The 25,286-nt window shown below is 35.4% G+C and overlaps 1 protein-coding gene across 1 annotated transcript in view; it reads left to right on the forward strand.

Moving 5' to 3' along the window:
- The window catches only part of PREX2 (phosphatidylinositol-3,4,5-trisphosphate dependent Rac exchange factor 2), a 290,449-nt gene that overhangs the window by 163,353 nt on the left and 101,810 nt on the right, over window positions 1-25,286 (forward strand). The window contains 7 exon segments of the mRNA XM_012463660.2: window positions 4,891-5,070; window positions 7,352-7,446; window positions 8,355-8,437; window positions 9,164-9,254; window positions 9,864-9,992; window positions 17,689-17,730; window positions 24,327-24,544. Of these exon segments, the coding sequence (XP_012319083.2) occupies window positions 4,891-5,070; window positions 7,352-7,446; window positions 8,355-8,437; window positions 9,164-9,254; window positions 9,864-9,992; window positions 17,689-17,730; window positions 24,327-24,544 (838 nt within the window).

Here is a 25,286-nt window from a genome sequence, read left to right on the forward strand (position 1 = left end):
CATAATTGACATGGTCTCTCATTTTATACATTTTTTTCAATTTAGAGGTCAAAATTATATTAAATGCATCATATTTTTAAAATTATCCTCAATATTTACTATTTACCTTGCTAATTTTCTGAAATTTTATGAGTAGTTTAGAATTGTTTTTATTTTTCTATTTCTAATATACTAGTTTTGCATATTGTTCTGTGACTTTTCCCATTTACAGATGAATTAAACAGTTCATGATTGCTAAGAGAACAGGGTAGTATTTTGTAAGCATCTGCATGACATTTTTTAATTGTCTTGGAATTCTTGTGACAGAAGTTTATATTTTAGGATATGATATTTTACTTCATTTAATAAATGATATTGCATGATATATTTTAGAAACAAGTTATTTTCTCCCAGAGGTATTTATGAAGTATATAGAATTTTTATTAATAAGGCAATAAATAGTGACATTGAATCATAGCTCCTAAACTTCAAAGAGATTTTAAGGAAACATCTGGAACAATCCCATACTTCAAGTTCCAAGAGTTGTTATTGCCATTTTGGGATGAGTCTTGTCAATGGCAGGATTATTGTGCCTCAGCTGATACTGCTCAGAGACAATTTTTAATTCATTGACGACCTAGCACTGCCTGGCAATCCTCCAGACTTTGTTAATTTATTGACTTTTTTTAAGGTTCAGGTAATGTAGAAATATTTTTCAGGAAAAGTATGTAAACCAAGGAGCTCCTTTTATTTGGTTTAAAATATTTATATTTAAGGCACTAGTTGCAGACTATTTTTTATTAACTAAAACTATTTAAACTGATTATTTTTCACTGAAGTTTTCCCTACCCTGCTATTCTAAAAACCTTTACCCAACCATGTGTGTTTATAGAAAAGTGGCAGAAAGTGAGCAAATGATTGGAGAAACCACCTTAGTCTTCTTTGGGTACACAACGTAATTTAATTATAAGTATAAATAGGTTCCATACAACTTAGTGTGTAGTATAATCACTGTAAAACAGTATGGTTGTTTAATTGCCTGGATTCCCTATTGCCTTAAATATTCAGAGATGCTGCTGTGCAGTCAAGGTTAACAAATTGTTTAAAAAGCTAGTATCTGAACAATTGTCTCACCCTATGGTAATTATTGTTTGTCAGACAGAGATGGTTTTGCAAGTGAAGAAACAGATCTCAGATGTGTTGCCAAGTTTTAAGAGAAACTGCCTGGTAACATCTCAGTGTTAGCTTTTCTAGAAGCGATTCATTCCTGTGAAAGGTCCTGAGGTTGAGCTTGCCTTATCATAAAGTCCGGTTATTCTGTCACCTGGGAATACTTCTTTTAGAAATGAAATTTCCTTTAACATATAGGCATTTCACTAAATCCTCCTACTTAGCTTCAGATCCAAAGATGAAGTTAGAGATGAATTTGCTGTCTATTACCTCTTACATGAGGTAAGATGATGTAATGAATTTAATCGAGGATTTGTGATTCTGGTTTCACTTTGGAAAGTGAAAGACTTTTGTCCTTTAATGGACTATTTACTGGGTAATGACATTTCGGTACAAGAAATAAGTAAAAGGAAAAATAATTAATGTCCAAAACCTTTGACAGGATTTTTAAATTGAGGATATGTGTATTCTCACAGGGAGGAAATGAATGAAGAGTATCGGGGCCTGGTGAAGATGGGGAATTTGAGAACAGGCTTCATTTTGCAGGTGCCGGATGCCCCAGGGTTGAGTGATGAACAAACCGTACTCTAAGACAGTTAGTAACCTGGGGGTTACAGATAGGAATGGTGGTGGTGGTGGAGTTATCTTTGAGATTTCCCAAACATTTTGCTGGTAAATGTACAAAAAGAGGGGTACATCATATAAACCAACTTTCTCATAAGTGCTTATGTGCCAGGAAAGATTACACTATTACATATATTGGCTGATTTCATTCTCACAGTACTTCTGTGAGTTGAGTTATAAAACACTGGGATGCAACCTACTCCCTCCAGAGTGTGCAAATTCGATGCAGGGAGAGGGAATTCTGCTTCATTTGCACAGGATATGTATGCAACAATATGTCTTGCCTACCTCACCTCTAAAATGGGGAAAATAATAATAATACCTACTTCATAAAGTGGTTTTAGAGATTAAATGAATACCTGTTAAATATTTAGCATGGTGACTGTCACAAAAGCTCAACAGATGTTAGCGATTATGGTAATGTTTAGAAACACACAGGTTGCCAGGCAAGGTGGCTCATGCCTATAATCTCAGCACTTTGGGAGGCCCAGGTGGGTGGTTCACCTGAGGTTGGGAGTTCAAGACCAGCCTGACCAACATGATGAAACCCCATCTTTACTAAAAATACAAAATTAGCTGGGTGTAATGGTGCGTGCCTATAATCCCAGCTACTCTGGAGGCTGAGGCAGGAGAATTGTTTGAACTCAGGAGGTGGAGGTTGCAGTGAGCCAAGATCGCATCATTGCACTCCAGCCTGAACAACAAGAGCAAAACTCCATCTCAAGAAAAACAACAACAACAACAAAAAAACTTCAAAAAACCACAGGTCATTGCAGCATACTGTATACAAAATTTTTTTTTATCAATAGCAAATGGAGGAGATTCACCTGGAATTGCATGCTGCTGAAGATATTAATTAATGGACATTTAGTAGGTAACTTAATATTGTATATGAAGAAAAGTGAATGGATTTCTGCAAGCACAAATATTATGGTTTGATGCCTTTTTGTTGCTTTTCAGAATCTAGAAGTTTTATGCAAAGCATGGTGTTAAAAAAACAGTTTTTCTATCATTTGTTTGCAAACCTAACACTTGTTCCCAGAAGGTCAACACAAGTATGATTGCAGCTGTTTTAAATGAAAAGTAAATATCTGAACACAATTCATGTAACTTTGAAAAAAAATTATGCTTAGCCCCATGACTTCTAATTTAAAAGATACGTAAGCACAGAGGCCTCTTTGCAAAATGAGAACTCTTGCACTTTTTTTCGTCTTTGGTATTCAAAGTTCATCTGTCTGTGCAGCATGGAGCTTGGATAATTGGAGTTAGTCTAATGTTTTAATCTTTTGGGTGGAGAGGGTGAATAAATAGACAATCTGTCTTACAAGATATAAAAGTATCTTTCTGAAGAGGAAAAACTGTGTTTAAATATCCATAGCTTTTGGTTATTAAAAATGTTTACAGGGCCTTGAGCAATGTAACATAGATCCTTCAATTTTCACTGGTGTCTAAAAACTATAAAATGTCAAAATATTTATTCAGATTTCACCTCACTGTGAGACCTGACCTGACTGCCCTGTTTGAAATAATAGCTTCATGCTTCCTTCCCTGCAATTCTCCTTACCATTTGCTGTCATTTGATATACTAGAAAATTTATTTGTTTATTGCTTGTCTTCTCTTAGTAGAATTTGAGCTCCAAAAAGCAGGGGCTTTGTGCTCTGCCTCCCGGGTTCAAGTGATCCTCCTGCCTCAGCCTCCTGAGTAGCTGGGATTATAGGTGCACGCCATCGAGCCTGGCTAATTTTTGTATTTTTAGTAGAGACAGGGTTTCACCATGTTGGCCAGGCTAGTCTCAAACTCCTGACCTCAGGTGATTCACCTGCCTCAGCCTCCAAAAGTGCTGGGATTACAGGCGTGAGCCACTGCACCCAGCCCTTTTGTGTGTTTTATAAACTACTATATCCACAGCACCAAGAACAATGCATGGTATAATAAATGTGCTTAATGAGTCAGCGAAATCACTTAACAGGTATTTATTAAGTGCACGGCATTGAGTTTGACATTATGGAATATGCATAGGAGGTATAAGACATCTTCATAGTCTTGGAATAACAAACATTACATTGCAGATCAAGATATGTGCTACTAATTGGAACTGAAAAATCACAGGTGTTTAGTAAACATGAAGATGGCTATTGGCTTGAGAAGCCATACATGGGTCCTTTGTTTAGACATGGTTTAATTCATTTTGCAAATTTTTTAGCATGCTGTTCGATAATAAAGTTTGATTCCATTTTTGCCTAATTTTGAGTTAGTTGTAACAGAAACGTGCCACAGCCAAACGTTCAAGCCTAGAGTGTTGGAGTCAGCAGGTACCCAAAGTCCTCAGCGGTTTCACACAATTCAGTCTGACTGTGGCATTTTAGGCTGGAGTCAAGTGGAGGAGCTCTTCCTGTGGGCAGATGTGTGACATTTCATCCTGGCTGGCTTGCAGATGAGACTGTAGTTACCCCATCCTCACATTGTGTGTGACTCTGCTTAGCGTCTTGCAATCCCCAAGGTCAGGACTCCTGTTTGTATGAGCAGGGAGGAGGATCGACAATCCAATATTCTCCCTGCCAAATAGAGAATGCCTGGGCAAACCCAAGGCACAGGTAGAGGGGTAGGTGCGTTTTTAATACTGAAGGTGAGCCAGTGAGGACATTAAGGCACATTTACAGTTTGGGCTTAATATTTGGCTAGCACTTTAAAGATAACTGAGTATTTTCATAAGGTGGTGATAGTTGTGCTAATGGCCAGGGGCTAGAGGTGACATCTACTATGCACCAGGAATATTCATTCTCACAGCAGTCATGGAAGCCAGTTATTCTTATTATCCCTGTTTTATATCCCTGTTTTATGAATGTCAAATAAAACTATCACAGTTTGTTTTAGCTGGAGTCATACATGGCACAAACTGGATTTCAGTGAAACTTTCTGATCTAAATTGTATGACTTATTTTGTGAAGAAAAAGTGAACTTTGAATGACATGCTTTTTATGCAATGGAATATTTACTTGATATGAAACATTAAATACTCTAGAAGTATTTGTAAGCCTATTGTATTCAACAAATAAGGTAGTTATCTATAGTGGACAGTTTGAAAATGTACATTTTTTTTTAATATTACATTGCAGCCTTCTGTCTTCAATAACATATTCTCCTAAATTAGAACGTAAGACATCAGAGTGCGTAATACCAACAGACAGTGACAATGAGAAGGGAGAAAGAAACAGCAAACGAGTCTGTTTTAATGTAGCAGGAGATGAGCAGGAAGATTCTGGTCATGATACCATCAGCAACAGAGATTCTTACAGGTAATTCACTAATTCCCCAAACTCATTTTCTCAACAAAGTCAAATGTGATGCTGGATTTTTCACAAAGATCTTGAAAAAAGTTTTTGATTTTTTTAAATTGGTTTTTACAATAATCAGCTGTTGTTATCAACCTCAGACAAAGCGTAGTGGGACAGTGTAATATTTCAAATCCTTCCCTTTTCCAATCTGAGTAGCTTGGAAAAAGCATTTTGTTCTCTACTTGTGTGGGCCTAATTTGGGAGAGTTATTCTGTATATGGATTGTGTGACATGTATGGTAAGTAAGAAAATTGTGCCTATACAGAATTAACATTCTTTTTCAACTGTTTCCGTCACTGGTTTATTGGGTAGTGAATAGGAGTTCTTTTGGCCGTTTTTTCTCTCTCTTCATTTTCTATGTTCCAAACTAATTGGACTAATGCCACTTGCATCCCTCCGTGACAGGATTTGTGTGTTTTCGTTTCTTGGATACCTTGTGTATTAGTTTTCTAGGACCACTGTAACAGATTACTACAAACGGGGTGGCTTAGACAACAGAAATTTATTATCACACAATTCTGAAGGCCAGAAACCTGAAACCACAGTGTGGGCTGTGTGAGCACCTTCTGAAGGCTGTGGAGGAAGGATCCATGCTAGGCCGTTGATGTGTAAATGGCCATCTTCTCCCTGTGTCTCTGCACATCATCTCCCCTCCAGATGTGTCTTGTGTCCAAATTTCCCCTTCTTATAAGGACATGTTATAGGGTGGCTTAAGGTCACACCCTAATGACCTCATTTTAATTCGATTACCTTTGTAAAGAGCCTATCTCTAAACAAGGTCACATTCTGCAGTACTAGGGATCTCTTTTCAACCTTATGAATTTTGTTGGGAAATCCAGTTCAACCCCAAATACTTTCCCTCCGAACTCTGCTATTGTCTTCCTACTAGACTTTCAAATGATGTCTCATCGAATGAACTTCCTTAATTGAAAGTGTTTTTTGTTCCTTGACTCCTTGTATCACCTGACACTTCACTGAGGACTATCATAACCAGCCACATAAGCTGTGTGTACAACTTTAACATCTTTTTCATTTATATTAATTGAAAGCAAAAACTGTCTTCTTCACTTATTATGCAGTGTTTTGCTATGAAAAGATATTGATTCAATAGTAATCAAAGTTGTTCTCCTCAGAGAATAACTAGCTACAAACTAGGAGCTAACATTAAAAATATGCTTTTACCAAACACATGGAGGAAGAGGAGGATTTCACATAATCCTTACTGTGACCCTCAGTGGCAGGTTCCAATAGGAACTCTATTTTTATGCATCAGGAAGCTGAAGCCCAGGGGGCTCATATCATTTCCCTATGAGACCATGTGGTCTGGCTTCCCAGTCTGTCTCTTAACTACTCTACTATTCCAATTTCTAAGTTTCCAAAAAGGATCTTAATGAATGCATAAGAGTTAATTATTCTAGAGATTTAATAATAGATGAGACAGATTAACCACTTTTATCACTTCATTTCCTTTTCGCTTCTAAGCATCCCAACCTGCTCTTGAATAGGAATCTGTGGGGTTTTTTTCCCAGTGGGAAATTACATGTCTAAAAATACTTACCTACCTCAAGTTCTAGTTATCAGATAATTAAAATTACCCTGACAGTTTCCTTCTAGGCAAAGATAGAAATTTTAAATGTAAATTTAAAGTTAAGGAAGTCCTTTTTACTTATTCTGAGAGGAAAGAAAATATTTTATCTCCTGCACTATTTCTGAAGTCTGTCCCTGTTCACACACAAACATTTTAAACATTTCTTTCCTCGGGCATTCATCATTATCAAGCACTTCCCTGTGCTAAAAGCTCTGAGGTGGAGACAGACAAGGTTCCTATCCTCCCTAAGGAAGCTCAGAGTGTAACCAGTAAGTTATGATTTAAGCTACCAGAAAGGGACAGAAATCACAAAACAGTATTTTGTCTCTATTTGCAAGTTATCTAATTACTGGCATGTATCATCAAATAGGTTATAAAGAATTTTAAGTTCAGTGTGACTCCTAGTTTTGTAACTAACTGCTCTTAAAAAATTCATTTAGGATTAGATTATATGATACAAGAAAATATGAAATATAATTGAATCAAAACATGCCATCTTTCAAAAGATAGACTAACTTGAACAGGTTTATCTTTCTCATAGTTTTTCCAAAACATATTAATAAATATAACTGATATGTTTATGTAATAAGAAATTACAGGGACACCTGGGCAGATGCACTCTTACAGTAGTAACATGAAACTTATTATTTTCAGTGACTGCAACAGCAATAGAAATTCCATCGCCTCCTTCACGAGCATCTGCAGCAGCCAGTGCAGCTCGTATTTCCACAGTGACGAAATGGACTCAGGTGTGTTCGCTGGTGAAGGCCTGTGAGCTTTTCGATGTTAGTCCTATCAGAGATAACTTTAAGTTTTTAATTTATGAGATCCATATGAATTTTTATTTTTACCTTTTATCAGTCATTCTCTGTGGCCGTACACATTGCATTTCTACACATAGTGCACCACAAACAGGGTGGCTTAAACAACAGAAATTTATCACACAATTCTGAAGGCCAGAAATCTGAAACCACAGTGTGAGCTGTGTGGGCTTCTTCTGAAGGCTGTGGAGTTTTATGTGTTTGATAGTCTGTTTTCCAATCCTAATTTGAAGATAGCAAGTTAAAAAGCAATGAAAGAAGGAAACTGATTTTAATATTCAGATATGCTTTATGATCTCTTATGGTTCTGCGAAGGATAAGAGTGTTACATGTTATACTGAAAGTATTAGGCATTGTTGATAGGGATGGGCAGGTGTGGAGTTTGAAGCTAGGACATTTAAGACAGCAGGTGCACCTACACTAGCTTTATATGTGGATGATGAGGATTGAGGATAATGAGAGAAACACTGATTGATATAACTATCTTATAAATACGTTATTTTGTATGTGTTAAGAACAAAGACTTTTCATCCAATTAGGGAAAATCTTAATTTTTGATTATGCAGTTTATTTCAACTGTTCAACCATTGAAAAAACATGATTTGAAAGAATCATTAACAAATGTACTTTCTGGTAGGCACTCTGCTTTCAGAAGAAATAGTAACATCCAGGAGCTATGAAATCTTTTGAAACTCTTTTTCTGAACATGAGAACTGTGCATGGAATAAGAGCTTGTGTTTAATTTTTACATTTTATTTAATATTAAAATATTTTGGAATGTTAAACTTAAGTTGAATGATTTATGTTTTTGGTTTTGTTTTTGTTTTGACATCTAGGTGATGAACTTCCCCTAAGTGTTCGCATTTCTCATGATAAACAGGACAAGATACATAGTTGCCTTGAGCATCTTTTCAGCCAGGTATAATCGGGCATTTGTGGGGCTTTTGTTCCACAACTGAACTGTCAGGAGTCCCTTTTTTAGGTGCAGTAAAAGGAACTCGGAGTTCGAACAGAAAGGCTTCAATCAGTCCTTCCACCTCCTTTACCTCAATTTCTGACATTTAAACTAGGACTAAACATTCCTTCAGCCAACTTACCTAAAGGATTGTCATGAATATCAAGTATTTTACAGTCCTGGGAGAATTACTATTTTACACATAGGAGTTACCCTGTTTAGTATTCGTTGTTGTTGTTTTGTTTGATTTCAGAAAGCTTTATGACATTTCTTGCTCAGCATTTCTAAGTTTTAAAAGTACAGGATATTGCCTTGGATGCTAATTTTGGTGCTTTACATTACAAATTATATAGCCATAACCAAAATTTGTAGTAGAAGCTTTTACCCCTTTGAAAAGGATTCCAATAACTTTTAGTTAAAAACAAACAAACTCCAGAGCTTTTATTTTTTTTGGTGAGGTAAATTTATATTTTGTATTAAGTATATGGTAAGATAGTAAGAAATATCATTGCAAATGTTATCAGATGCATTTATTTTAATACGTTACTGAAAAATCGATTTCACAACCATCACAGGGTTTCAACAGTAATTGTTGCTTTAAGAAAAAAACGATTTTATAAGATTTGCTCTTAGAAATATATATTATGTGCTGTGAGAAGTATGTAACTCAGAAATCTCTGCTATTGACAGGTGGATTCAATTACCAATCTCCTAAAAGGGCAGGCTGTTGTGAGGGCCTTTGACCAAACCAAGTATCTCACACCAGGCCGAGGATTGCAAGGTAAGACTTGAAAAATTACTATTAGAAGCAATTAGGGAAAAAAAGCAAGAGCATTTCATAAAAGAAACAATTCCAGTTACTCATGTTTCGTAATTCACTGAATACTACTTCTATTTTGATAATTTTTGAATATGTAGAAAAAATAGCATATAAATTTTTACATTTCTTTGAAAGTGTAAAATGTTTAATACCTACAGGGGCCAGGCTGAGCAAAAATGAGTTAATCCAAGATAGATAATCATAAAGGTGATTTTGCTGAAACCAAGCGTAATACCTCCTTGGCTGGCTGTTTCCCAGTGGTGAGGAAAGAGTGTGGGGAATGAGAGTTGATGAACAGAAAAAATAGAGCTGCCACTTTCTGACAAATAACTAGTTTGGGATAATGAAAGTAGAGTTTTCATCTAAATTTGCTTTGTTTAAACATTTATAAGAAAATAACATTAAGATTTGACTTTTTAGATATAATGGATTTTCTGATGGTAGGGCAAAAGAAATACCCACCATGTCAATAGTCTAGGATAGCAGTGACAGAAGAAGGTTTTGAAGCCTGAAGGCTTCATTGTTTGGGAATTAGTTGAGACTTAAGAGAGATTTTCTGTGTTTATTTAGAATTTCAACAGGAAATGGAACCAAAGCTGAGTTGTCCAAAAAGGTTACGACTTCATATCAAGCAAGATCCTTGGAATCTTCCCAGCAGCGTCCGGACTCTTGCTCAGAACATCAGGAAATTCGTTGAAGGTCAGCATGAAAAGCAAAGAACGTTGCATGATATTAGCAATAATCATTTTAAAACCCACTAAAACCAAAAGATTGGTAGTGCTTGATTACTTTTTGCAGTGTGTCCTGTTGTGAAGAAAATAAAAGTACTGAAAATGGTTAGGGAAGAAGAGGGCAAGAAGGAATAAACTCATAGGACCTTGTGTACCAAGGTTATAAACATCATGGAGAATATTCTCAGTGAATAAAATAAGGGCTCAAAGTTATGAAGACAAATAAAACATGAAGAGAATTTAAGACTTTTTAATAGGAGACAATATCAGAAAAAAATTTCTAAAGGATTTACCAAAGGCATGAAGGTAATGTTTATACAAAAAAAAAAAAAAAATCAGTTGTGAAGCTGTATGAGAATCAAAATAATTCCATAGGTTGCATCATTAGTTTTTTTTATTTCAGAAGTGTTGGTCTAAGTTGATTGCTATTAACTACCACAACATTATTTACATGACATTCTATAATTGGTGCAACCTGTAAATTGGAGATATATAACTTTGAGGTGACTTCACTGAGAGAGATTGCATGTTGTTTAGAACCAGGATGATTAAGTAGAAAATCCTGAGAGGTTTCAAAATGATTATGGTGAAAAAGTTGAAATGAGAAATTCTTCTAGTTTTAAAAACATCTAACTCAGCTATTTTCTTCCTAGTGATTAGACCAGTGGTTGACAACATCTGGGTGTATTTTTGGTTGTCACAATTGTGGGTGTGATGCTGACCTTTAAATAGAGGCCAGGGATGCTGGTGAACATTCTAGAATGTACAAGACAGTTCCTCACAAGGGAGATTTATCTGATCCAAAATGTTAATAGTGCTAAGGTTGAGAAACCTGTACAATAAATACTATTCATGTGTTTATATTTTTATTCCTTTTTATGTCAGTTGGATGTGGTAAATAGTATCTAATGGTATTTAGCAGAATTACAATATAACTGCAGTTATTACCTTAAGGGGGGTAAATTAAAGAGAGCTGTAAATTTTGCTGAGAAAAGACAGCTCCTTATACCAAATGGAGTCTGAGCTAGTCACTTAACTCCATTAAGCTTCAACTTCCACATTTATTAAATGACAGAGATGGTTTAAATTTTATGTGATTATTAAATCTTCTACATAGACTTATACTCAAATATAACAACTTAAGTATTGTTTAGAGATTAGTAGAAAGGAATTTGTACAGATATGGAATAATCCCCCAAATAAATCATAGTGATTCTATCTTGTGATAAAATATTTTGAATTTGACAGCTGGAATTTTTTGGCTATATATATATTTTTTTGTTGCATTTTAGGTTTTGGGGTACATGTGAAGAACATGCAAGATTGTTGCATAGGTACACATGTGGCAGTGTGATTTGCTGCCTTCCTCCCCTTCACCTGTATCTGGCATTTCTCCCTATGCCATCTCTCCCCAACTCCCCACCCCCTGTTGTCCCTCCCCTATTTCCCCCCAACAGACCCCAGTGTGTAGTACTCCCCTCCCTGTGTCCATGTGTTCTCATTGTTCAACACCCACCTATGAGTGAGAACATGCAGTGTTTGATTTTCTGTTCTTGTGTCAGTTTGCTGGGAATGATGGTTTCCAGGTTTATCCATGTCCCTACAAAGGACACGAACTCATCGTTTTTGATGGCTACATAATATTCCATGGTGTATATGTGCCACATTTTCCCTATCCAGTCTATCATCGATAGGCATTTGGGTTGGTTCTAGGTCTTTGCTATTGTAAACAGTGCTGCAATGAGCATTTGTGTGCATGTGTCCTTATAGTAGAACGATTTATAATCCTTTGGATATATACCCAGTAATGGGATTGCTGGGTCAAATGGAATTTCTATTTCTAGGTCCTTGAGGAATCATCACAGTGTCTTCCACAATGGTTGAACTAATTTACACTCCCACCAACAGTGTGAAAGTGTTCCTATTTCTCCACATCCTCTCCAGCATCTGTGTCTACAGATTTTTTAATGATCGCCATTCTAACTGGCGTGAGATGGTATCTCAATGTAGTTTTGATTTGCATTTCTCTAATGACCAGTGATGATGAGCATTTTTTCATGTTTGTTGGCCTCATGTATGTCTTCTTTTGCAAAGTTTCTGTTCATATCCTTCACCCACTTTTGAATGGGCTTGTTTGTATTTTTCTTGTAAATCGGTTTTAGTTCTTTGTAAATTCTGGATATCAGCCCTTTGTCAGATGGGTAAACTGCAAAAATTTTTTCCCATTCTGTTGGTTGCTGATTCACTCTAACAACTGTTTCTTTTGCTGTGCAGAAGCTGTGGAGTTTGATTAGGTCCCATTTGTCTATTTTGGTTTTTGTTGCCAATGCTTTTGGTGTTTTGGTCATGAAGTCCTTGCCTACGCCTATGTCCTGAATGGTTTTGCCTAGATTTTCTTCTAGGATTTTTATGGTGTTAGGTCTTATGTTTAAGTCTTTAATCCATCTGGAGTTAATTTTAGTGTAAGGTGTCAGCAAGGGGTCCAGTTTCTGCTTTCTGCACAATGGCTAGCCAGTTTTTCAAATGCCATTTATTAAACAGGGAATCCTTTCCTCACTGCTTGTTTTTGTCAGGTTTGTCAAAGATTGGATGGTTGTAGATATGTTGTGTTGCCTCCAAGGCCACTGTTCTGTTCCATCAGTCTATATCTCTGTTTTGGTACCAGTACTATGCTGTTTTGATTACTGTAGCCTTTATTAAAAATTAAATAATTCTCCAAAATATGAATAGCATAAATGTAAAATCCATTTTTGAACAATTATAGTTTCGAATTTTAAGCATATACTTTACTGACTAAAAGGCATATTTCTACTGAATAGATGCCAGTATTATGACACTAGTAGAAATTATAATTCTATAGTTGTTCTTATCATCTTTGAGATTTTGTATTTCTTTTAGGCTAAATGCATATTGGCTAGGAATGGAAAAATCCTTAAACCCTCTCCCTGCTTTGTTTTTTTTTTTTTTGGTTTGAACAATTTTATCTTTCAGATAGAAATTTGTAATGTTCTTATTAGTTTCAAATAACTTCTTGACATCTACATTAATTTTATTATTTACCCAAAAGTCATTCAAAGGTAAGTTATTTAATATCCATGTAATTGTATGGTTTTGAGTGAATTTCTTAGTTTTGATATCTAATTTGATTGTGCTATGGTCTGAGAGAGTGGTTGTTATGATTTTACTTATTTTGAATTTGCTGATAAGTGTTCTATGTCTGATTATGTAATCAATTTTAGTGCATGTGCCATGTGGTGATGGGAAGAATGTATATTCTGTTTTTTTGGGTAGAGATATCTGTAGATGTCTATCAGGACCATTTGATCAGTACTGAGTTCAGGTCCTGGATATCTTTGCTAACTTTCTGCCTCAGTGATCTGTCTACTGACAGTTGGATGTTGAAGTCTCCAACTATTATTGTGTGGGAGTCTAAGTCTCTCTGAAGTTCTGTAAGAACTTGCTTTACAAATCTGTCAAACTAATGAGAACAAAGGTAAAACATACCAGACTCTCTGGGATACAGCTAAGGCAGTATTAAGAGGGAAATTTGTAGCACTAAATGCCCATATCCAAGAGTTAAAAGATCTTGATTTATAAAGCAAATACCACAACCAAAAGAACTAGAGAACCAAGATAAAACAAAACCCAAAGGCAGCAGAGGACAAGAAATGACTAAAGTCAGAGCTGAACTGAAAGAGATTGAGATACAAAAAAAACATTTAAAAGATCAATGAATCCAGGAGTTGATTTTTGAAAAAAATTAATAAAGTAGATAGACTTCTAGCTGGACTAGTAAAGAAGAAAAGAGAGAAGATCCAAACAAGCACATTAGAAATGACAAAGGAGATATTACTGCTGACCCTACAGAAATATACATAACTATCATGTTATGTGTATTTACACATAAATAGCATAACTATGGACACGTCTATGCACATAAACTACAAAATCTAAAAGAAATGGATAAATGAATGGACATATACATACTCCCAAGACTGAACCAGAAAGAAATTGAATCCCTAAACAGACCAATAACAAGCTTCAAAGTTGAATCAGTAATAAAAATAGCCTGCCAACCAAAAAAAAGCCTGGGACCAGATGGAAATACCATTTGGCCCAGCAATCCCATTATTGGGTATATACCCAAAAGAATATGAATTATTCTTTGATAAAGATATATGCACATGTATGTTCATTGCAGGACTACTCACAATACCAAAGACATGAAATCAACTCAAATGCGCATCAGCTGTAGACTGGATAAGGAAAATGTGGTACATATACTCCAGAGAGTACTATGCAGCCATAAAAAGAAATGAGATCATGTCCTTTCCAGGAACATGAATGGAGCTGGAGGCCATTATTCTTAGCAAACTAACATAGCAACAGAAATCTAAAAAACACATGTTCTCACTTACAAGTAGAAGCTAAATGATGAGAACACATGGACACAAAGAGAGGAACAAACAACATGCACTGGAACTAGCAGAAGGTGAAGGGTAGGAAGAGGGAGATCAGGAAAAATACTTGATGGATATTAGGCTTAATGTCCGGATGATGAAATAGTCTGTACAACAAACCCCCGTGACACAAGTTTACCTATATAAGAGACCTGCACATGTATCTTTGAACATAAAAGTTAAAAAAATACATTTACGACGCAGGATAAAAAGTTCAATTTTTCAAAAAGTACTCATTTTAAGAAGCTTAGATTTTCATCTCAAGTCCTGCTTTTGTACTCTTTGTAACTCATGTCACAATAAGCAGCTATAAGAATGATAACTATATACACATGCTGATTGATGGATAGGTTAATGTGTGTTGTGAATATGGGTGCCACTCTTGGTCATTGGGAGCCCAACAGCTAGTTGAGTGTGGTTGGATGGGCTGAGAGTCTTATAGTCAATGGTATGGGGAGGGCTCTCTGTAGAATTTAAGTTGCATCTCTGGTTGCAAATTTCAGTGAGTTTCAGTGAGCTCTTTGGGTAAGAGTTGTGATTGTCATCATGCTAAATGAGTCTTTAAAAATGATTACTTTTTGCTTCATCCCAATGGACTATGCAAGGGAGAGGACATGCTGCCATTTCCTGGTAATCTGTGTGGTGTCTGTTCCTGTTGGGAGTGGAAACAGCATTAGGATCATTGAAATCAGTTGCTTGTTATATGGAGCCACTCTGAAGTAACTTCTCTAGTGCAGCAAGAATTTATCCTATTCAACTTAAAGTCATTTTCATTCTACTTCCCAGACTGTCTTTATATAGGGAATGACTTAATGGAAGCTTAGATCTTGGGATTTAATTCAATCTGGTGCTACCAGGCCAGAATTTCTTGGTTTATATAAGTAGCTGGGATGATCCCATTTCTGATGTTTCCTAGTCTCTGATTTCAAAATATCCCATCCACTGTATACCACATATGATATCAAGGTGTCGTGATTCAATGATCTTTATTTAGAAAGAACTGTTACAGTGTCATTCAAAAATTGTGTCTTTATATACTCACCCATTCATAGCAAATTAAACTGTGGGTAGAAGAGAGCAGAGAAGATAGTGAATTAAGTTAGGACAGATTAATTGTATGGTGTCACTAAGATGACGCCTATCTCCTGCTTAATTTCTGAGGTAAGTTATGGCCTCATATTATCAGCTGAATTAAGATATTTTTATTTGAGTGGCCCACCATCGCCTTAAATTCAAATGTTTATTAGTGAACACATTTTCAACTTTTTGTTCCCTAAAAAGAAAAATGCTTTTATCTAAATCTCATATATCTTTTTAGCAACCTACATTAAAATTTTTTCCCTGCATTTGTTTTAATACTCTAAAGAGTGTCTCTTCAGTTTTTCCCTTTTTCATCACACTTCAGTAATTGCAATGTTTTTCCTGGCTAAACTCCCTGTCTCTATCTTTTCTGATTCTTATAACTATTGTGAGATTCATCTTTCTAAAATATCATGTTCATAATTTCACTACCGTGTCATGGAACCTTGTAGTGATTTTCTGTTAGGTAAGACTAAACTCATCAATCTGTTAGAAGCCATTTTTCAGTAGGGCTTTCCAATCATATCCCAATCTCAGTCTCTTAATGATATAATAAAATCTCTCTATGCTATATTGTTAGATAATTGTTATTCATTCTCTACTATATTCCTTTGCTAGCACAATTTCTCACCCTTAGAATATGTATCTCCTTTCTTGACAGTCACGATTTTAAATTTCAGACATAATTTAAAATATTTATGAAATATTTTCTAGTCTCATTTAGAATTCTATATCAACTTTGACCAGACTCAGATTACAATGATAACAGTCTTTACTTGTATATAGGACTTTAAATATTTTTCAAAGACTTTTCATACATATTCTCACTTATATTTTACACAGACCTGCAAAATAGATAAGGTAGATGTTATCTTCATTTATGAATGAGTTGAGACTCAAAGTAACTTAGCAATTTTCTTTTTTGAGATGGCGTCTCACTCTGTCACCCAGGCTGGCGTACAGTGGTACAATCTTGGCTCACTGCGATCTCTGCCTCCCAGGTTCAAGCAACTCTTCTGCTTCAGCCTCCCAAGTATCTGGGACCATAGGCGTGCGCCACCACACAAGGCTAATTTTTGTATTATTAGTGGGACAAGGTTTCACCATTTTGGCCAGGCTGGTCTTGAACTCCTGACCTGTGATCTGCCCGCCTTGGCCTCCCAAAGTGCTAGGATTACAGGCATGAGGCGCTGTGCCTGGCCGTAATTTAGCAATTTTCTGAAGCCACAAAGTAGTATATAACATCAGTCTTATGACTCTTAGTTTATTGTACTTTCCTGCCTCTGAAATCCTTTTGTTCTTTCAGTCTCACTTGTAAAATTTAGCGCCCTTTTAAGTATCACATTTTTTTTTCAGTTTATTCTGTCTCTCTGACTCTATTGTGAATCTGTCTAGAATAAGATGCAGCTTAATCTTTTTTGTTTCCCATAATCTTAAGCATTTAGCAGGAACTTTGTAAGTTTTTAAATTTACCTATTGCACATAAACTATAATTATTTAAAGTTGGAAACAAATGGTGCATAACTCATTGGACAAATAGCAATTAATATGAAATTCATAAACATTTATCAAACATCTGTGATTGGCCTTGTGTGGTTTGGGGTTAGAAGAGCATATATATATGTATACACACACACACACAAGTTTAAATAGCAATAGCAAAATAGCAGTTTCAATAGCAGTAGCAAACAGAAACAGAAAGTTTAAATAGCAGTAGCAAAAATATGATTTGACAGTTTATTGATAGCAACTACAACAGTTGTAGCTTGCAGAACACCAAGCAGGCTTAAACAGCTAAGGATGACCTAAAAAGCTGCCAGAATTTGAATGATGTTTCATTGACTGATATAATTCAGAGACATTTCAGGATCCTGAACAATGGATAGAATTTATGTAGGCAAACAGGCAGGAGTAACATGTCAAGTGAATTGATTTTTATTATCTAATATTAGGATGGTGCAAAAGTAATTGCTGTTTTTGCCATTGAAAGTAATGGCAAAACCACAATTACTTTTGCACCAACCTAGTATAATAAGATCTTACTAATTTTGACTGCACAGTTAAAATGTGGTATTTGTGGCAGAAAGAGCAAACAATTAACTGATGTGTTTTCTTTCCCTGCAGAGGTAAAGTGTAGGATACTCCTGGCTCTTCTTGAATATTCAGGTAACATTTTGCATTTTTAAAAAAATATTTAAGTGATTGTAGCCCAGGATCATATAGGTCTTGAAATATGAAGATAATGCCTTCAACCATTTACAAAATAGAAATATGATCCCCACCTTCTCTAAACCCTTGGAAAGATTAAAAAATATACTCACATCATTTTAACAAAAATGCAAATATATATATACACACATATATGTATACACACACTCATATTCTCTTATAAGTGAAACCATGAAAACATATACAAATATATATTTTAAAAATGTTATTAAAAAGGAGAAAGGGAGCAGGTTTTGTTAAAGTTAATTGTGTCTACATTTTGTTTATGAACAAGAATGTATGTAAACATTTTACAGATCTTACATGAAAACACTTTTATCATGCACTTAGTGGAAGCTCAAAACATATTGGTAATGGAAAATGACACTGAAGGACAATTAAATATGTGATGTTTCTAAATTGCAGATAATAGACTATAAATGTCACAAAGGCAGGAACTATGCCTATTTTGATCATCAGCAAATGCCTAAAATAGTGGCTGGCATATAGATGTTCAACCAGTATTTGTGGCAAAAATGAATGAAAAATTATATAAATGAAGAAGGAAAATGTATGAAATATTTCAACAAGGTTTTCATTCAAAATGCATTTGGAAGGAAATGGATCATAAAGATTGGGAAAACTCAACTACATGTCATTTAATTACAGTGAACAGTTTGATGTTAGCCTGATGGGCATCTCTTTATGTAGATTTGGAGATATGTAGATATGTTGAATGGTTTCGTTTTATTATTTTAATCTATTTCTCATAAAGTATGTGTGTGTGTGCATATATATGCAAAAATACTATTACACTAACTAGATTTTGGTAGGGATTTGTTCCTAAAAATATAACCGGAGTAATTATTTGTGACATCAGTTAGCTTTTGTTGTGTTAAAAAAAATTCCCCAAACTTTGTGGCATGAAACAACATCCATTTATTATTGTTTACCTGTCTAGTGTCATCTGGGCGGTTCTGCTGGTCTGTGCCAGGTTTTATCGATCTTGGCTGGGTTTGCCTCTGTGTCTGCAGTCAGCTGGTGGATTGGCTAGGCACAGGTGATCTAGGGTGGCCTTTCTCACATATGTAACATTCGAGTGGCTGTTACCTGAGGTAATGGTGCTGCCTGGGTTGCATATCTCTTGTCATATATGAGGCTAGCCTGCTCTTGTTCACATGATGGATTTGCAGAGTTCCAGGAAGACAGGGGGAACGTGCAAGAGCTTCCCACTTTCTGCTGCCCCAGGCATGTAACTGGCAAGGTCAGATTTAAGAGGTAGAGACATAGACTCTACTTTTGATGGTAGGGGTCTCATAGTTATATTGCAAGAGTGTGGATACAGGGAGGGAAATAATTTGTGACCCCTTTTACAAAGTACCACACTTGGAAATTTTAAATTATGACTGAATCCATGAGCGAAGTTAAACAACAGGGCTTTTTTATTTGTCCATTTGTTTTTTACCCTAATGGAAAAAAAGGTTTTGCCTTGCTTTTTGACTGAGTAATAATAACGACAAAGATATCTTACCATTTCTGAACTTTACTAATAACACAATTCATCAGTCTCATTTTCTTGGATTTCATTGGGTCCCCACAACCCACCATGTGAGAATATTATTGTTTCCATACTTTTAAAGGGTAAGAAATTGATATTCAGGCAGATTAATAATAACCAGCACATAGTATACAGTCAGTGCTTACTTTGGAGCATCTGGAAGGATAGGCATATTGATGCCTTATTGAGTAAATGAATAAATAGTAGGTGAATATTGAGTAAATGAATAAATAGTAAATGAATAAGTACTAGGAGTAAATGAATAAATTAATGTTCAAATGGATGCTCTGGTAGATTTTTATTTTGATTTCAATTTTATTTTTCTATTCCTCGTGTGATTCTGTAGTTTCCTGCTTTATTTGCTCAGTCTCTCTTCCTTCTTGTATATAGGATGACACCAAAACAGTAGCACAATACTTCAAATTTTTGGCTGTGAAATTATGTTCATTTGAAAAGGGTAGACTGTGTCTTTTAAACATTATTCTTACTCCCCCTTTATTCCCACCTTTCTCTTTCTCTAATCTCCTTTTTTTGTTGTTTATTTGGCTTTATTTTCCCTACAGTCTGTGTTAGCATGATTTCTGAAATTGTTTGTGTGTGTCTAGAAACCATCTCATTCTTTTTAGACCAAGTAGCTAATTATGGATCTTAAACTTTTAAACAGCCAAGCTGAAATAGTATAATTTAAAACATGTGTTAGAAGGTGAGTTTAAATAGGTGTTTAAATTCTGAAATGAAACTGAAGCCTTTGATAGGTACAAAAATCATTTCTTTTGAGTGTATTCTCACTATGAGAAAAATATTATTCTATGATAAAAATAAATAATAAAAATCTTACTCTACAATAATAATAAACCAAAAGATAATAAACTCTCAAAATCCCTGTTTTTCTTCCTTTGCTAGTAGCTGAAAGCAGATGTGATTTTTGCTGTAGTTCTTTCTTATTCATAAAAATAGGGAGTGAAGACAGTATCCTAGCATTTTGGGAAGCCGAAGATGGAGAATTACTTGAGGTAAGGAGTTTGAGGCTAGTCTGGATATTATAGTAAGACCCTGTCTCTACAAACAATTTTTTTAAAAATTAGCAAGGAATGATGGTGATAGACACCTGTAGTGGCAGCTATGTTGGAGGCCAAGACAGGAGGATTTCTTGAGACCAGAAGTTTGAACCTGCAGTGAGCTATGATCGTGCCACTGCACTCCAGCCTGGGTGACAGAGCAAGACCCTCTCTCTTAATAAAACAAAACAAAACAAAAACACACACACAAAAAAAACAAAAATACCTTTGGTAAAGGATAAATGCTTGTGAATTTTGAATGGTTGCATAATTGAAAGAAAATGGCCTAGATATTTTTGCTGAGAGTTAGCAGATTTTGTATTTATGTAACGTATTATTCCTTCTTCATTAGCAATAAAGCTGAGCACCTATTCAGTGCCAGGCATGGTGCTAGATGCTAGACAAAAAAAAGAATCACAGTAATAATGCTATTTGTTAAGTGCTTTACATACTTTTTATCTCATTTATCTTTATTGTAGTTCTAAGAAGGAGGAATGAACCCCAATTTTTATATGAGGATCTGACACCTAAAATATGGCTTAGAATGGGTAGTTGAAAGCAAATGATATGTTGCTAAAGAGTGTGAGCACAAGTCACATGCCACTTCCCTGGTCTTGATGTGCCAATGGTTCCTTGGGAACAAAGACTCATAAATGGATCCCCACTGTGCTATATAATTAGCAGTCCAGTAGAAGGATGCTCCCAGGTCTATGGTGACCAGAAGAAGAGCCTGGTACTTCCTGGAGGAGAGGGATATTTCACATGGGGAGATAATCTTTCAATAGTTCAGTGAGTTTCAATAGTTTGATGAGTCAACTCTTAAAGATTGATTTAAAGTTTGCTAGGCAGAGGAGAAGGACAAGGGCATGCAATGCATCTGGAAGGAAGGTATAGGCCAAGTGTAGGCCATAGGGCATTTGGCATTTGAGGACTACTGAGCAGTACTGTGTGGCTCAAAGAGGACAGGTCTGTCTACCCCACTCTTCTGACTGCCTTCAGATATGTTGTTTTAATGTGCTCTCACAATAACTCTGTGAGCATTGTTGCTGTAGTGTGGAATGAATGGAGGGAAGTGGCATGTGGGGAAGCTGTTAAGCGTAAGTTGGGGACAGGTTGCAAGGCCCCCCTTATGCCACTGTTTTCTAACTTTGTTATTCACTGTGAGATGATGACTTGTAAAAGGTTAATGTGAAAAGCTCTTGATATAATATGTACACGTTGAATCTGTGCAAACAATTCATCTACTCTCTGTTGAAAATAGGAAGGTGGCAGCAGAATACCGTCTCAGGAAGCATGAATTTTTATTCAGTGTGGCTGAGGCCCCAGCTTGGATCCTCTGGTAGTTGTTGCAGTTGTCAATTCTTGTAGGGTATTCATTCAGTGTTAAGTTTTGAATTAATGAATGAATACAACTTCACGTTATCAACAGGTTTTGCATATTGAAAATATGACTGTTAATTGCAATCAGTTCTGATTTGATAAAGAGGTTTAAGAAAAATTTTAATTTGGCTTAAATGAAAATAGAATATAGTAGCAGAACAGAATGAACATTTAGGTATTCTTTTTAGGATAAAAAAAGAAGTAATTTGAGAATTTTTTCACAAAAGAAACTTGGGAAATAATAATTTCTATTAGTGGCGAAGTTATTAACCCTTGTGATTTCAAAAGCTTATGGTACAGATCCTTCCTTCTCTAGACTTTTGCTTTTCACTCAATATCCATAATTTCTTTCCAATTAGATTTTCATTAAATCATTTTCAAGGTATAGGTGGGAATATTTCTGCCAAAGCTACTGAAGTATTTTTAAAAATTAATCCAGATTTTCTGCTTCACTATAGAACATCTGAAAAACAAAGTAAGAATGTACAACAAAGACATAGGGCAATTTACTTTATTTACTTAGCTTCTGTCTTGAACCTCAGTATCCTAGGTGCACACTAGAGCTAACACGCTATCTAAATTAGCCTCTTAGGTAAAATTAAACCCAGATATTTCAAGAAACCAGAGAATGAACTCATGTATTTTCATTTCACTTATTTATTTATTTTTAGTGCCACTGACTCTTTATTTTAATCATTGATTTAGTAAACATTTGTCCAATATCTACTGTGATGGAAATTGTGCACAACAAAGTAAGTGTTTCATTTGTTTCTTCATTGAGGATTGGACAAAGTTCATTTCCAGTTTAAAGATTTAGTAGTTACCTATAAATGCCCTTTTGGGGCACATAATATAGATGCTTAACACATGTTGTTGGTTAAATCAGTAAGTTGAGCCACATGGAATCGCCACATTCAACCATTTTAACCTACCAAAGCAGCACATTTCTATAGTTCAGCCTAATAGATGAATATTCAAATACAAATTAAATATTTTAAATATTTAATTATCTTTCTAATAAAATTTTCAAGAGTAGGTTTTCTGAGTAACACAGAAACTAAATTTTGTGTACATATGCCTTTGATGGTTATTAAAAACAGATGTTCAATGTTCTTGTAAATCTTAAAAATATGCCTTTTTTGTCAATAAAACAAGAGCTCCCCACTGAGTAAAGTCGGCGTTTATCTCTATGCTATACACTAATATTGGCAATGCTTCTTTATTCCAGAGGGGTCTATGAGCCCTTGAAATATTTAGTATACATTTGAGAGGAAGTTATTTTTTCCTTTGTTGTTTCCATTTCTAGTGGAAGTAATTTTTCAATATATGGAATGTGTAGCTTTGTGTTTTTGTAATTTGTATATATCCAACCACTCAAAGAGATGAACTCTGTGTGTTAGCTTCTTTCCATTTGAAAAATCTCTAGTTCAGAAGTGGTGGTTCACAGTGGAAAGGTATCTTCAAAATACCAGGTTTTATTAGTCTGTTTTCTCACTGCTGTGAAGAAATACCTGATACTGTGGGTGCTTTATAAAGGAAAGAAGTTTAATTGACTCACAGTTCTGCATAGCCAGGGAGGCCTCAGGAAACTTGGGAGGGGAGAAGGCAAAAGGGGAAAGAGGCATGTCTTACATGGTGGGAGGCAAGAGAGAGCAGAGAGTGTGTGTGTCAAAGTCCAGGAAAAACTGCCATTTATAAAACCATCAGATCTTTTGAAAATTCGCTCACTATCACAAGAACAGCATGAGGGAAACCACTCCCATAATCCAGTCACTTCCCATCAGGTCTCATCCTCAACACCTGGGGATTACAATTCAAGATGAGATTTGGGTGGGGATAACAAGCCTGATCATATCAGTGGGTTAATCAAAACTCCAGTCAATTGCAGGATATGAATCCTGGTAAACATATAAAAATCAATTCGTACTAAAACTATAAATACATTACTTATGTGAAGGAATTATAGGAATTTGTATTCTTATATTTGAACATATTTATAGTTCATGAGGTTTAATAACTTCATTCAGGAGAGACAGATTTGCTTATTATTACAAAAAATTGAATACGATATATTCTTTTCCCCATGGGTATTTCACATGAATATCTGAGTAGGATTAGTTGTTAATTTTTAAATTGCATTAATAATATTGTATTTCATTTGCCAACAAAAACTGACTAATTGGACTTTGAGTTTTGTTTAGGAAAATGTTGGTGCAGCAAATGGAAATTGTGTCCCATCAGGTATAGAAAATATAAATAAATGAAGCCTTATTTTTCCTCTTCAGGTTTTATCAAACAATTTAATGATTGTAGAATAGAGTCACAATATTGATTAAGAAAAATTATTTTAATATTTCTAACTTTTTTGGTGTTTAGTGTTTTCTGTAAAGCCTATTTGCTAAAATGTGTGTGCTCATTTATAGAGCTCAAATTCACATTTTTCACATGCACAAGTTTAGTGAAAAGATGCAATACTATTGAATGTAGATGCTTAACGCATTGGTTTTTGCCATCTGCAACAGTTTTCAAAGCATTCTCTATGTTCTCTTTGATCACAGATAGTGAGACGCAGCTCCGCAGAGACATGGTTTTCTGCCAGACTCTTGTGGCCACTGTCTGTGCCTTCTCTGAGCAGCTCATGGCAGCCTTGAACCAGATGTTTGACAACAGCAAGGAAAATGAGATGGAAACTTGGGAAGCCAGCAGAAGGTGGCTGGACCAGATAGCGAATGCAGGTGTTCTTTTTCACTTTCAGTCACTTCTGTCACCAAACTTGGTAAGGAAATCACATGATCCCACTGTCAGTGTCAACTGTAACTTACACTGTAACATAAGAAGTAGTTATTCCTTTCCCCCTCATTATCTCTATGAATGTGCATGCATTCAACTACTTTAAAAATATACATTTTTCTGTGGTCCTTCAAATTTTAATAAGTATGTAGGATGTATTTCTTCTTTCCTGATTTGTATCTGTTCTCTGTGGCTGCTAAAAGCTGAGAAAGCCTCCATCTGTTACCAATTCTTGTATCCCTGCACACTGACTGGAAAAAGTCATTAGAAGAAAAAGGGTCTTTCTGCTGCTGTTCCTTATCCCCAGTCCAAGGAAACAGGCTGCTGTGCAACCAAAGCTCCTATTGAGGATGATGTCCTGGAGCAGGCTTGAGAGCCAAGCTCAGAGAACTCAAATACCATACTGCCTGACAATCTGTTTACAATTTGCATATGTTAAATAATTTTAGTTCTTTTTTTTATATGCATGTTTGTCCTGTTAAATTGAAGAGCACTGCCTTAATTACTGTAGAATATTCTATGTTTATGCATCAAGTTTCCACAGTGAATATGAAGAAATATCTTAAAATATTTAAAAAATAAAACTGTGGTGAATTTAAGAGTTTTTTCACGTATATCTCCTGTAGTTTGGATAGTTGTCATGATGTTTAAAAGCAAATATGTTCACTTTAATATATCAACTTTAGGTGCTTACTGAATAGAATTGTGTTTTTAAACATGAGAGACTA

The sequence above is a fragment of the Aotus nancymaae genome, unplaced genomic scaffold (genome assembly GCF_030222135.1).
Source record: "Aotus nancymaae isolate 86718 unplaced genomic scaffold, 86718_ANA_hifiasm-v0.15.2.pri h1tg000036l, whole genome shotgun sequence".
In the NCBI taxonomy this organism is placed as follows: domain Eukaryota; kingdom Metazoa; phylum Chordata; class Mammalia; order Primates; family Aotidae; genus Aotus; species Aotus nancymaae.